Raw genomic sequence first — 15,371 nt, 5'->3', positions numbered from 1 at the left:
CCCTGCCCTCAGGGAGCCCCAGTCTGAGGGGGGAGACACAGCCCTGCCCTCAGGGAGCCGCAGTCTGCTGGGGAAGACACATCCCTGCCCTCAGGGAGCCCCAGTCTGAGGGGGAGACACAGCCCTGCCCTCAGGGAGCCCCAGTCTGAGGGGGGAGACACAGCCCTGTCCTCAGGGAGCCCCAGTCTGAGGGGGGAGACACAGCCCTGCCCTCAGGGAGCCCCAGTCTGAGGGGGAGACACAGCCCTGCCCTCAGGAAGCCTCAGTCTGAGGGCGGAGATTTAACTTCTACCTCTAGTGATTTTTAAGTCTGATATCCTCGTCAGATATCGACCCTAAATTACATTCTCCAGCTGGAGTGAACTTTATGCTATCCAGTCACTGCCTACCCTATAGCCTGGATGGCTTGAAGAAGAAAAGCCAATTTTAATTTTAGCCTGAGCCAAACATAATGAGGAGAGTAAATCATAGTGTGAACCTTCCCTAGCCAAATGGAAATGAGTTTTGGATTATCTGCCGTTTTGAATTATCCACCCCACTGCTCCTTTCATTAGCCGGGTCCCAGAGAGGACCACACACTGAGGCTGCCCTCCTGAGTGTGGGGACCAGGGAAAGGTCAGGGCGCATGGGGGCAGGGTGCTGGTGAGCCAGGGAAGGATTAAAGGGTTAAGATGATAGGGACTGGGTCCTTGGACATGAGTGTGGCTGGGAGACTTTGAGTAAGGGAGAGAGGACCAGAGAAGCCCTGGTGCCTGGAAATGCATCCCCGCATATGCGTATCCATACTCTCTTCATTCTCCCTCTGAGGTACAGAAGGGGTGGTCCACACAGCTTCCCGGAGCAGGATCCTTGTGTGAGTCTTCAGGTGACAAAATCCAAAAAGCGTTTGAAATAGGGGCAGGAGGTATTTTAGAGAAAACATCTTGAAAGTCAGGACTGAATCAAAGCAGAAATCTCTCTGTATGAGACCAGAGCTCTCACACACTCACCTGAGGGCTGGAACAGAGGCTGCCAGGCAGGAACAGGGAGGGAGGTCGAGACCCAAACTGATGCCGGGAGCCGCCAGGCCTGTGGGCTGCCTGTGTCCCCTAGGCAGGGGCAGATCACAGGCGGCCATGGAGATGAACACACGGCTGACAACATGGCAGCCAAACAGCATTTGTTTCCATCAAAGCCGAACAAACAGGCTTGCTCCCTCTCCAGGCCTCACACGCCGTCGCCGTCGGCTCACAGACGGCCTGATTCACATCCAGGCCCCCATTCGTAAAAGCAAGCCCTTCTTCACCCACACAGCCCTCCATTCAGGCAAACACACCCGCTCCCTCCCCCCTCCCTCACCTCCATTCATGCAGCACCCCCTCACTCACACATGAGGCGCCTGCAGGCGCGTGATCAGTCAGATGTGCTGTTCCCTCACACACACACACACACACACACACACACACACCTCCATTCGCTTTCCAACCCCGGCGTTTACACTCCACACACATCCATACATGGGCTTCCGTCATTCACGCTCCTTCTACGCAGTGGCTCACACAGGGCTTGAGACAAGAGGGTGAGCCGTGAATACACTGGGTAAGAAATAGTTGCCATACAACTATTACCACCAATCCTTTGGGTGGGAGCTAAGGTCTCCTTCCTTCACAAAGTTGCTAGTTTTACGTGTGTGTGTGTGTGTATCATTGACAAGAACTTGTGTGATTTTTGTATCATTTTTTTATTTCCATGAATCTGACATTTCCACAGCGGCCCAAGCTCAGCTGGTACCTTATGTAAGGAGAGTAATCGTTAAGGAGTTGCCGTGAGGTGGGTTCCCCAGAAGTGGACCTGAAACAGGGTTTTGAATGGAAGTGGCTTATTTGGCTGGTGATGGCAGGACACTGGGAAAGAGGAGTAGGAGGTGAGACAGGGGAAGGGAAGGCAGTCAGTACTGGGTGTGAGGAGCAGGTGACTACGAAGGGCGCCCAGGGCCACTTGGAATGAAAGAACGTGCCTCAGAGTCATCCCACCACTGGGGAGGAAGACAAGCCATGTATCCTCCACCTCTCTCCTGGGGAAACATTGATTGGAGGCTGCCCTCTGGGCATTGCTTCTCCAGCATCAACAAATCAGAATGGACGGGGTGGCGAAGGTGCCAAGAGGTACAGCGGGTCATGGTCGAGCACTCATTCATTCAGTCCATCACTCATTCATTCTCTCATCAAGCCTGTCCCAAATGCCTACTCTGGGCCAGGTACTGAGCTAGCTACTGGGGATTCAGAGCTGAACAAAATACGGTCCCTGCCAGGAAGGGGTTCCCAGGTGAATGGGGTATGAGACAGAGAAACACGTAATTACATTGCAGCACAATAAAAGCTATCATGGATGCATTAACACGGAGGCATAATGCTGTCATTGAGAACAGAGAGGAAGCGGTTCTGAGCTTAATAACTTACTTACGCTAACAACTGCTTATCTTGCACAATGGAAGTTTAAACAGAGCCTAAATGGGCTCATTCTGCCCTTTAGATGTTTGCGACATTATTTCCCCCCTTTCTGTGCTATCGCAGACCGCATTTTCAAAGTAGTTTATGCAGAAGTTTGGGGTTTCTGGATGTGGCCTCGGCCTCCATAGGTTTGCTTGGGGACAGCACTGGGAAGGATTGTGCTCATCCTGTGTGAGTGTCTTCCTGTAGCCAAGAAACTAGGACCTTGGGAGGAGGAGCTCCCTTGGGGATTTGGCCCTCTCTCACTCTCTCTCTCCTCTTCCCTCTCCCCACTTCAAACTAGAAGCTGTGACTCCAACATCAAAATAGGCAGCTCTGCTATTGTCAAAGACAATTCCTCTCCCATCAAACTGGAAACTCAGAGGTCTCAGGCTATCTCTCTCTCCAGCACAGACTCATGAAGCTTGCTCCCTCCCCTCTTTCTCAGGGTCCTAGAAGGATCTCTCTACAGGGCACCATCAGAGAGGGGATTTGGGAAATCAGCTCTCTAATGCTAACTCATTTTTCTTTTCCTTAGAAGGAGCCCTGGTCTATTTTCCTGAGGGCCTGGGGTGGGGGAGGTGCTGGAGACAGGCTGACAGAGCTGAAGACTTGAGGGGCTGGGGGCAGGGCCACCACCTGCCAACTTCTAGACCAAAAAAAAAAAAAAAAACCAATACAGCCCCATCTTTCCCCATCCCCTTGTTCCAGAGCTGGTCCCTCCAGGGCTCGCCTTGAGTGGTATAATTTATGGGGAACAGCAAGTGCCCTGGGAGGGCGAGTCTGGAAAGAAGGCGCAGGCGGCTGCCTCTCTGACAGACCCGAACCCCTCCCACTATTATTAATTCACACTTTCCCGGCTGGGCTGGGAGCACCCTGGAGGGGCCTTTTCTTTTTACCTGAAGCCGAGGCAGGCATCTTACTTGATTTACAGGCTCCAGGGGCGGGTGGCTCCTTGGCTGGTTGCTAAGGTATCTTTTAAATGGAAATCAGGGTGGAGAGATATCACATATATCATGCCAGCCATCTGCTAAATGTTGCCTCTTCTGTCTGGAACAGCTCGAGGTGGTTCTGACAAGGAGGCAGGGCCCAGGGGCCGGGGGAGTGGGGAGGAACGTCTGTGGTCTCGCCATCAAGTGAAGGAAGAGGAACTTTCCGTTTCTGCCGCCATGTCCATTAGTTTTCTGATTTCAGCCCTCCTCTTTCTTTTTCCCTTTTGTTTTAAATATAAAATCCCATCTGGAGACTCTGATTACAAACCATCAGCCTAGTTCCACACGCTATATTTATTGCCAGTATATTTAAGTGTGTGCCTGCGTGTGTGTGTGTGTGTGTGTGTGAGCATGCTGTGTGTGTGTGAGAGAGAGAGAGAGAGAGAGAGACCCACCACCGTGAAGCCTGACAGGTGAGTCTTTCTGAGCCAGTTAAGGCTCTGCTTCTGGGAACACCATCCCTAAGCAGGACAAACAAGTGCCCCAATTTAGTTGAACAGCTGGGCCGTCACAGCAATCCCTTAGTGGTAGCCGCAGGATTCTCCGTGGACACCAGGCACATGGAACCCTCTGGAGGGGCCTGCTCTACTCCAAGGACAGCCTAGAACCAGACAGTCAGTTCAAACCTTGGCTCTTCTGGGGTTAGCTGGGAGCGTTTGGGCCGGCCCAAACCTCTTCAAACCTCACGTCCCTGTGGTTAAAATGGGGATGGCGATACGAGGGCACAAGGTACGGGAGGGTGGGCTGTGTCCTGCACAGGGTTGTCTAGCAAAGGGGCCCTACAAATGCCCTGCAAGGACACCTGTTCCTAATTGCACAGGAATGAATACCCTAGGGACCAGAGGCAACACTCACCTTCAGAGCTTCTGGGGAAACCACCTGAAGAAACCCAGGCAGAGAGGAGACCTTGTTCCCACCTAGAGTTGTGCAGATTCTTGTGGGCCCTGCCTGTCCAGGGCAGAGAGTTTCTCCTCCTCTCCTGGGTCCTCTGTCCGCCTCTCCAGGCAGCCCCTGCCCCGCCCCTCCCGCCCCTCCCCTCCCGGGCCCAGGCTCATAGACATTCTGAGCAGAGGAGCACTTGCTCCTCTGCAGATAGATTCCTCTGCATGAAGGCTGATGCTGACATTTGATACCAGCATCTATTTCCCTGTCTGGCTTCTGATCCCCGTGCACCTCTCTCAGCTTTGCCCACAAATAATCCCATCGTCCCTCCTGCCTGCTTTCATCCGCTCCTTTGTTCCTGAAACCAGACCTCTACTCCTAAGCTCTCCCTCCTAGCTCCCCTCTGCTACCTCCCCCATCCAGACAGGCTTAGAGGGACCTAGTGGCTCCTTTCAGCTCAAATCCCCGCTCAAGAGAAGGAGCCCCCACTCTGGGAGCGCATTAATTACGTGCATCTACACGCTCTCCGTGTCTCCCTCCCAATCTGGGGTTTAAACTGCTTTTTGTTGGGCTATGGGAATAATATATTAAGTGATGGTTCTCAGAATGCAATTTTAATTAAGATTCAATAGTCACCTTCTCTGTCGGTAATCTTCCATGCTGACTACTTAAAATATATTTACCCAGCTCTATTATGTCACAGATTTGAATTCATTAGACACTTGTTAATCCTTAACAAACTTTTTAAAAATAGGGTTTGCTTGGGGCGCCTGAGTGGCTCAGTCGGTTAAGCCTCCGACTTCAGCTCAGGTCAGATCTCACGTTCGTGGGTTCGAGCCCCGCGTCAGGCTCTGTGCTAACAGCTCAGAACCTGGAGCCTGTTTCCGGTTCTGTGTCTCCTTCTCTCTCTGCGCCTCCCCCTCTCATGCTCTGTCTCTCTCTGTATCAAAAATAAAAAAAAAAAAGATAAAAAAAATAGGGTTTGCTTAACATAATTTACAAAGGTAAAACTGTGTGGAACAGTGGGCCCTGTGCAGGGTGTATGCCCCAAAGTGCCTGGGTCTTCCTGGCTGGCGGCCACCACTGCCCTCTATCAGAGCGAAGGTGACAGGACCAAGGGTGGGCAGGTCCAGAAGATGCCGTAGGCTGAGGTGATATGTCCATATTGTGCTGATGCAGCCCAGATAGCAAGCCTTTCAGGGCACAGGGCGGGGTCAGAGAGGGTAAAGGGAGGATATGGAGGGGCAAAGCAGAGAGATATAGCACCGGCCACCAGCAGGCTTGGCCCTGGACTCATAGGAACCTGACAAGCATTACTATTTCCTATGTGCGCTGTGATGTGTAAATGTTGAAGTGCTGCTTAGCCTCGGGTCAGTTGAGCATTTACTGATGAGAACTTATAAAGAGGAGGCCTTTCTCTTGGAACCATAGGCTTTCAGCATGCTACCCCCCCCACACACATGCACACACACAGGCGCACAGCTACCTCCAGCCTAACTAGGGGGAGACATCCTTGGGTGTGGCTGTCCCTGGATCCCCAGTGGGTATAAAGATACCGTTCACCTCTACTTGAGCGGATACAGTAGCCAGAGAAATACGGACTCCCTGAGTCCATGGCCACGTGAGTCATGCAGCTGTGGCTCAGCAGAGGATGCTTCTGAAGTTTCTGCCATGACCACACCTCTTCATAAAGAGTCTTCCAAATGAACCCTGAATGGTATTAATGCAGACCTCAGAACCTCGGTGACAATGCCAGACACTTGACTTTCCTCTGCACCATACTTCATTCATTCATTCAATTAAAATTTACGGGGTACTTACAGTGAGTTGGGTGTGGTGCTAGGCACTGGAGGACAAGATGGGTAAAGTCCCTGCTTTTTGGAGTTTACAGTCTACGAAGGCAGAGCGGTAAGTAATTAAGGAACTGTAATGAAAAGTGCAGTGAGCGTGTATGTAGGACAAGTATAGAATAAGGAGCACATAGCAGAAGGGTTTAATTTGGTTGAGGTTGTGGAGAGGCTTCCTGGAGTAGGTGGTGTTGAAGCTGAGACCCGGAGGTAGAATAGGAACTTGGCCAGGCAGGCGTGGAGTTAGGGAGAGAGGCCAGGAAGAAACCAGAGCATCTTGGAAGTCCTGGAGGAAGATCAAGCATGGCATTTATAAGTGAGAGACGTTGAGCCTAGCGATGGAACAGAGGGTGGTAAGAGATAAACTAGGGTAGTGGCCAGAACCAGCCCTTGCAAAGATTTGTTCTTATGCTAAAAATATAAGAAGAGGGTCAGTGCAGATGGAGAAGATTTCTGTTTGTTTTATCAGGCTCCAGCTAAGTATGAACCTAGAAAGCCCAAGCACATTTGAGCACAGGGAACGTGGCAGGTGGAAATCTTTCGCGTGTAGACACCCCTGGGTTGGATGTCCCTGGCAGGACCTGGGTCAGGGTCAGCTGGTACCCCTCAGGTCCTTTAAGCAGGGACTGGCAGGGTAGATGGCTGCTCATGGGAACCCGGAGCCAAACTGTGTGGAATTAGGCATGTTGGCAATGGCTTCATGAGGGTGATTGTAATGAAGAAGATGAAGGGGGGGGGGAATTCTCTATAACAAAGCTTGGCAAAATCTTTCTGTAAAGGGCAAGACAATAAACATTTTAGGCTTTTCCGGCCACATTATATCTGTTGCAACTACTCACCTTTGCCCTTGTAGTGCACACGCCCACACACACACACACACACACATACACACACACACACACACACACACAAGACATATCCATAGATGATATACAAATGAATTGAACATGGCCATGTTCTAATAAAACTTTATTTCCATAAGCAGGTGGCAGGCTGGATTTGGCCCTTGGCTATAGTTAGCCAACACCTGCTCCAACAACACTGTCCAATATGGTAGCCAATAGCCACATATAGCTAGTGAGCACTTGAAATGTCCTCTAAGTATTAAATATATACTCGATTTTAAAGACTTAGTACAAATAAAATAATGTTAAATATCTTGTTAATAATTGTATGTATTTATTACATGTGAAATAATATTTTGGATATAGTGGTTTAAATAAAACATATTATCAACATTTATTTCAGCTTTTTCTTTTTACTCTTTATATGGCCACTAGAAAATTTAAATTACATTTATGGCTGGAAAATATGTTTCTATTGGACAGTGCCAATTAGAAACAAAACTCTCTCCAGATGGAATACAGATTAAGTCTTTGGCCCTTAAAGGGTCTTAGGTGGGAGATTTACCTAAGGAGACATGATAATGGAATTCATATATTCACAATAAAGTAACATCTAATTGGACTATGTTTTAAAATTTACTATACATCCTTTTAAATCAGCTGGTTGTTTTTCTGCATTTGGGCTTCTCAAACTGGGAGCTATAGAGCCCTACTTCCTCAAGATATTAATAATCGTTGCTCCCAGAAAAGAATATCTTTAGCTTAAAAATGAGAAGCAATGTAGAATTAAACATTAATCCATTTTCTTTACTGCAGCAGAATTTCTCAACCCTTCTGCACTTGCTAGTGCATATCGAGATTTTGCAAGAGCAAGAGAGAACAGGCAGCACGTCTCCAGCTTGGTGGCTTTGGAAAGCCTTTCTTGCAGAACCCTAGCCCGCACTGCTAGAAGGCAGTTTGAGGGCGCTGGTCTGCATGAAGCTACACCACCAGTGTGTGGGGATTTTCAAAAGTCCAACTCCATTGATGTTTTCAGCACTACATAAATGGAACCACAGCTAGTGCAACACGGAATAGAACGTTCCTAGAAAACTCTTAAGATTTGAAGGTTCAAAGACCTGAGCCAAAGCCCATTTCTTCCTTCCCTAGATAATTCGTTCATGCAAAAGCACTGACTATGTCCCAGGCAGTGCTTTAGGCCTTGAATATGTAGTGGTGATTAAAAACAAGTCCCTATGTCTTGGGGCTCTGCTGCCAGTGCAGAAGATAAGCAATAAACAAGACAAGTAGGTAAAAAAGAAATAGACAGGAAGTTAGATCATGGTCAGTTCCAAGGAGAAAACACAAAGTAGGGAAAAAGGGATGTGCACATCAGGGTGGGTCCTTGGGATGGAAGGTGACTTTTGCGTGAACACCTGGAGGAGGCTATTCAGCTGTGGACAAGTCTTCAACTATATACACAGATAAGCCCTTCCTTTTGGACGGTGTTCCCAAAGCCCAAATGAGAGGTCTGGGCAGAGGACCCAGTACATACTAGGGTGCTCAGTAAAAGCAGTTCATGCCTTTGCTTCCCATCTCACTCTCCCTTCTGCACTTCCCAAAGATTCATTCACTGTGTGGACTCCCCATGGTGAAACTTACCTAAACCAGTTCCCCAATAACCCTGGCATCTCCAGGGGCCAGCTCTCTCCTTGTCTGTGTCCTTGTTCCTAAGGAATGCCAAGTCTAAGCCAATTAAGAAGGTAAAACTGCTTCAAGATACATCCATAACACAATTCTCAAATCTGATGATTATTAGATGAACCACTGGTATGGAATTGTCGCTCCATTCATTACACACATTTATGGAGCATCTACTGTTTTCCAGGCACTGTGCTAGATGTGTGGGATATAGCAATTAACAAAGCAGATCAAAGTAATCTTCCCCTGTGGAGCTGACATTCTCATGGGGGAGACAGGAAATATTCCATAAGTGTAATTCGTAAGTAAATTAAGTAGTTTGTTAGAAGGTGATAAGAACTAAGGGGCGGGGGAGTAGAACTGTACGAAAGGGATTAGTTGGTAGAAGAGATTAGACCTCACAGGAGCAGAGGCCATTCTCTGCTGCCCCCCTAAGGCAAAGTGACAGATGAAGCTCTGATGGGGCATTAAGAAGTGGCCTCTTGACCCTGACCTTGTGTCCCTCCCTTCCAGGCACTGCGGCCTGAGTGACCAGACCATGGAGACCCTGCTTGGTGGCCTGCTGGCGTTTGGCATGGCGTTTGCCGTGGTTGACGCCTGCCCCAAGTACTGTGTCTGCCAGAACCTGTCTGAGTCACTGGGGACCCTCTGCCCTTCCAAGGGGCTGCTCTTCGTGCCCCCTGACATCGACCGGCGGACGGTGGAGCTGCGTCTGGGTGGCAACTTCATCATCCACATTGGCCGCCAGGACTTCGCCAACATGACAGGGCTGGTGGACCTGACCCTGTCCAGGAACACCATCAGCCATATCCAGCCCTTCTCCTTCCTGGACCTTGAGAGCCTCCGCTCCCTGCACCTGGACAGCAACCGGCTGCCCAGCCTCGGGGAGGACACCCTGCGGGGCCTGGTCAACCTGCAGCACCTCATCGTCAACAACAACCAGCTGGGCGGCATCGCCGACGAGGCCTTCGAGGACTTCCTGCTGACGCTGGAGGACCTGGACCTCTCCTACAACAACCTGCACGGCCTGCCCTGGGGCTCCGTGCGGCGCATGGTCAACCTCCACCAGCTGAGCCTGGACCACAACCTGCTGGACCACATCGCGGAGGGCACATTCGCCGACCTGCAGAAACTGGCTCGCCTGGACCTCACCTCCAACAGGCTGCAGAAGTTGCCCCCGGACCCCATCTTCGCCCGCTCCCAAGCCTCCGCCCTGACCGCCACGCCTTTTGCTCCGCCCTTGTCCTTCAGTTTTGGGGGAAACCCGCTGCACTGCAACTGTGAGCTGCTCTGGCTGCGTAGGCTCCAGCGGGACGACGACCTGGAGACCTGCGGCTCCCCGGGCGGCCTCAAGGGCCGCTACTTCTGGCACGTGCGTGAGGAGGAGTTTATGTGCGAGCCGCCTCTCATCACCCAGCACACGCACAAGCTGCTGGTCCTGGAGGGCCAGGCGGCCACGCTCAAGTGCAAGGCCATCGGGGACCCCGGCCCCCTCATCCACTGGGTGGCCCCCGATGACCGCCTGGTGGGGAACTCGTCCAGGACCGCCGTGTACGACAACGGCACCCTGGACATCCTCATCACCACGTCCCAGGACAGTGGCGCGTTCACCTGCATCGCCGCCAACGCCGCCGGCGAGGCCACGGCCACGGTGGAGGTCTCCATTGTCCAGCTGCCGCACCTCAGCAACAGCACCAGCCGCACGGCACCCCCCAAGTCCCGCCTCTCGGACATCACTGGCTCCAGCAAGACCAGCCGCGGAGGCGGCAGCGGGGGCGGGGAGCCCCCCAAAAGCCCCCCGGAGCGGGCTGTGCTCGTGTCCGATGTGACCACCACCTCGGCCCTGGTCAAGTGGTCGGTCAGCAAGTCGGCGCCCCGCGTGAAGATGTACCAGCTACAGTACAACTGCTCCGACGATGAGGTACTGATTTACAGGTGAGCCCGGGGCTGCGGCGCAGGCGGGGTGGGAGGAGGTGCTGGCAGCTGTTCCCACCCACGCGCCTTCTCCCCAGAGGTGCTCGTGGGATTCTTGGGGCAAACTGCGTCCTCTGTGCAGGTAAGAGGACATAGAAAGAACTTCCACTACATGTTTGGGAAGAAAGGAACCCTCATGGGCAGCCCCAAGAGACGTGTATCTGAAGGGCCAGGCCTCCCAGGGCGTGGCTGTGGTAGGTGGGCATGTAGCTATGAGCCTCTGAACTTTCTGGGTTTTGAGCCCCAGGTGGAAGACACACAAGAACAACAAGGGGGTCTCTTGGCCAAAGGATCTGACTCCTCCACGGCCTTCACCCTTGGAATCGAATGCAGTTGTGCTTAATTCAGGCTTTGAGGTCAGAAAGAGTAGAATTCGGATCTTGGCCCCGCCACTTGCTACTCTTTTAATTTTCCTGGCCTGCCTCAGTTTTCCCTACTGGTAAATGGGAAGAAGTCATACCCGACTTAGGCTGGATATTTGATTGCAGGTAATAGAACCCAATTCAAACTGGCTGAAAAAAGAAGAGGTGGGCAGAGAGAGGTGGTATGTTGCCTCAGGTGATGTAAAACTCAGGAAGCTGCGTTGGGCTCAGCTAGATCAAAGGTCTTGACCAACATCCTGTACTCCCAGAGTTTCTTACCTTCCCTAAGTTCCATTTTCTTCTGGTTTGGCTCCCCCACTCCCACCCCCGCCCCATGCAGTCTCTTTCCTCTGAGCAGCCCTAAAGGGAGGGGAGCTTCCCTCTGTTCCTTTTCCAGTTGGTGGCACAGAAGCCCTGGATGAGCTCTGATTGGCAAGAGCAGGTCACAGGACCCCCCTCCCCCCACTGGATATGAAGGGTGGGGCCATTTTGTCCACCTGTGCTGACATCTCTGGGCAGGAGCTCCTGTAACTGGAAATAGAGACAATGAAGTTGACCTTGTAAGTTTACAGTGAGGATCAAGGTTTTCTGGGCCTGGTAGAAAGGGAGGTTAAGACTAAAAAGCTGCCCTTGAATCGCCCTCAGTCATTCAGAGGAAGGGAGGGAGGAGCTCTCAGAGGGACAGAACTAGGCCAGAGGGTCCGGGCTCTGACCGCAGATGAGTCCCCGTCTCAGACAGCCTCGGTTTGCGTTATGGGAAGCACAGGCCTAGAATCTCACCGCCCAAGGAGTGCCTGGTTTCTCCTGAAAGCCTGTGTGTTTTGTCATATGCATTTAAAGCGATCATTTTGAGAAGAGATCCCAGAGGTTTCATGGACACCCGAGGGTCCAGGTGCAGATGAGGTCAAGAGCACTGGGATTTCTTCTGACCCCGATCTCAGTTGCTGAGTCTCTGGATGGGAACACATGAGGGAGAAGAGCTCACAGGGAAGGCATTCACTCATCAAATGGAGTCCTGGAGACTGAGAGGGGGGCACATCATGGAAACCAGTAGAAATCAGGGCACTGCCCTGACCGGCCCATGTTGGCTTGTCTGGACAGCACCTCCTCCACCCAGGATGTGCAGGAGGCAGCATTTGATCCTATTAAATATATACATGTGGGCACATATAGAGAGATCTATAGAGATATCATTAAGCCTAACAATACACATATGTAATTTTCTAATTATAAAAGTCTGTAGTAAATCTGAAAATAAAGACAATGACAAAGAGAACTAAGAGTTGCCTATAATCTCACCACCTAAAGTTAACCAGTTTTCTTTCTCTACGTTTTATTTCAACTCAAAACAATATTTATGGTCAGTCTAGTTTGTACTTCTTAATTCTTTGCACCCACCATTATACTTGCTTAGTAAAAATATTTTTCATTTGCCTATACCACAATTTCTTTAACTAATCTTCTATTGTTGAACATTAATTTTCCCATTTACAGCATGAAAAGCAGTGTAGGAATGGCTCTTTGTACACAAATCTATTTATGCAGGTTCAGTGCTGTGATCTGCATATTTTTCTCTGGGTTGAACTAGTTTCATGAGTAAATTATAATCTTTACACATTGCATGTAAATATTTATCGACCCCCTTTCCAGTGGAAGGGGACAGTGTCCATTTAAACCACACCTTCACCAATGATTGAACATATAATTACTTTCATCTTTGCCAATTTTATAAGTAAGAAATGGAACTTGTTTTAATTTGCATCTTTTTGATAACTTGTGAGATTGACCTTTGGAAAATAAGTACATTTCTTCACTTGTGAATTTATTTTATGGTCCTGACCTTGATGAGAAGTGTCAATGTGAAAAACTACCGGCTCTGAGGCTTGCACAGGCCTGGGGTTGCTCAGGCAGCACGCCCCTCCCTGAGGGCCCCAGAAACCCAGGCAGGAGCACGGGAGGGGTTGGGGCTCTGCTCCTGAAGTCACTCAGGATGGGAGTTTAAACTGCTCACATTTGGTGATTGAGAAACTGGAGACACTAGGTTCATAAAAATAAACAAAATGAAAGCATCAGAAACCTTGGAAAGGTGCCTGGGTGGTCCAGTCGGTTGGCTTAGGTCATGATCTCATGGATCGGGAGTTCGAGCCCTGCATCAGGCTCTTTGTTGTCAGCACAAAGCCCACTTTGGATCTTCTGTCTCCCTCTTTCTACTCCTCCCTGCCTTCTCTCTCTCTCTCTCTCTCTCTCTCAAAAATAAATAAATATAAAAAAAAGAAAACTTGGAATAAAAACAACAACGACAACAACAAAAACTGCTGACTTCCTCGGAGCGCAGTCACGGGGATGGGAGGAGACAGCTCAGCTTTCCAGATAGTGTGTGCACCTGGTAGGTGTTCAGGGTACACGCGTCATTACCCTTATTAGTAAGAATAGACCAATGGTGAGAGGAAGACCATTATCTCGTCTGTCACACTTGGGGTAGGAAAAGGAAGGTGAGGGTGGGAAAACACGTCAGTCTTTAACAAGACAGATTTCAAGATTGGAGACAAAAAGTGCAGAGTGAGTCTGTAGTCAGGTGAAAGGAGCGGCCATGGCTGCCTGCTCACTCTGTGTCTCACACGTGGCTTTACAGGCGGTGTCACATTCAGGGTTCCCGGCCAGACTGAGATGCAGAAAGGGCCCAGGGAACTAGGAAACTCTCTCAGGCTCCCACAGCCAGAAGGAAGACCGACTGACTTGAACAGAGGCCCCCTTCTGGAGTCATGCTGCCCAGCATCCTCACAGCGACTCTGGCTTGAGAGAAAGGGGACTCCAGGAAGGAAGCTGAATTTTTAGAAAATGAACTGTCCCCATAAGAAAGAAAAGACACTGTAGGCCACACAGTAGCTTCTGATGGGCACCGGAAAGTATACAAAAGAAGAGAAGAAAGGCCTGTATCCGAAGATGAGGAGGAGCAGGCGACGTGTGGAGAGAGCTAAAGACAGTCGAACAGGGCTTTTTAATCCCTGTTCCCAGCAAGAAGGAAAAATGACAACAGCCTGCTGGTTGGGAAGGAAGTTGCAGGGAGACTGGACCAGAGGCTGCAGGCCAGCCTGGCCGTTTCGGATTTGCCCCCACCCTCCCCAGCAAGAACAGCAGCAGGAATAGCACGAATCTGGGCTATGAGCTTACTAACTGTGCACTGTATTCTAAGGGCTATACGCATACCAATTCATTTAATCTTTACGATCCCTGGGAGGTGAGGGCTACAAATATTCCACTTTGCATACAAAAAACTTGCCCAAGGTGTTTCACAGGGGTAAGTAGCAGAGACAGAATTGGGATCCCAGCCACCCAGGTAGGAAAAGCCCTATACCGGGGAGAAGGAACCACAGAACGTGAGTGCGAGTTCCCAGGTTCCGAGGACCACGTCCAAGACTAAAAGAACACCAGGTGAGGTTCCCGAGCTGTGGGAGTGGTCCTGAGGCAGCACGGACAGAAAGAGAAGTGCCTCAGATGGGAAAAGGGCGGATATTCCACTTTTCCAAGAATAGACTGCGTAAATCATAGGATGCTAGGCTGGGCATGGAGTCCCTGCCAAGTTCTAGAAAGGATTTCACAACAGATGGCGGCAAGCCCTCAGAAAAGAATGCTGATTGCCAGGCCCCAGCATGGATTCACAGGGGAAAATATTGATGTGTCTTCAGGAGACACTGCGGACCCACAGCTCTCAGACCCACGTGCCTCCAAGCCACAAGCGTGCACTCCCTGGTTGACCTTCTCCTTGCTCAGTGGTTCTTCACTAGACCCCACCCCCACACAGGCCCGCAGGGAAGAGGAGCCGAATCTCTGGGGTGCTGAGTGCCCTTGGAAAATGTCCCAGGAGTTTCCATTGGCTATGACTCACTACCGTAAACAGAGCTTCTCACAATTTTATAGGACATTTGACAAAATCTCACACTGTGTTTGGGACAAAATGGAGACACGCATGGTGGTGAAATGGGCCTGAAACTGATCAAGTAACCAGACTGACTGATCAGTTGATGTGAACAGGTGACAAAGCCTCTACCTGGTGCCTCAATTTCTGCCCCCATTTCTGTTCCTCTTGATACATTTCCCTCTTGTCATGGATAACGATGCAGAAAATGTGTCTTCCCTTTGGTTCAAGGATTCAATTGAACAAGCTCAAGGCGGGGAAAATCTGGCTCAACTGGAATCCTGTGCAGCATGGACTCTCGAGTTTTAGTTGATCTCAGGGACATTATGGCCCCAAAGTGATGGAGCTGCTGAGATGCCTATGGTTTGTGAGCATGTTAACAGAGGGAAAACGCTCAGCCAGGGG

General features: G+C 50.4%; 1 protein-coding gene across 1 annotated transcript in view; it reads left to right on the top strand.

Annotated features, from left to right (window-relative positions):
- The window catches only part of LRFN2 (leucine rich repeat and fibronectin type III domain containing 2), a 175,712-nt gene that overhangs the window by 124,981 nt on the left and 35,360 nt on the right, over window positions 1–15,371 (top strand). The window contains exon 2 of the mRNA XM_029945562.1: window positions 9,228–10,649. Within this exon, the coding sequence (XP_029801422.1) occupies window positions 9,253–10,649 (1,397 nt within the window). The 5' untranslated portion in view covers window positions 9,228–9,252. The remainder of the gene's footprint in view (window positions 1–9,227; window positions 10,650–15,371) is intronic.

This window comes from Suricata suricatta, chromosome 7, assembly GCF_006229205.1.
Source record: "Suricata suricatta isolate VVHF042 chromosome 7, meerkat_22Aug2017_6uvM2_HiC, whole genome shotgun sequence".
In the NCBI taxonomy this organism is placed as follows: domain Eukaryota; kingdom Metazoa; phylum Chordata; class Mammalia; order Carnivora; family Herpestidae; genus Suricata; species Suricata suricatta.
The sequence above is the reverse complement of the archived record's forward strand: the minus strand, read 5'-3'. Positions and strand labels throughout refer to the sequence as shown.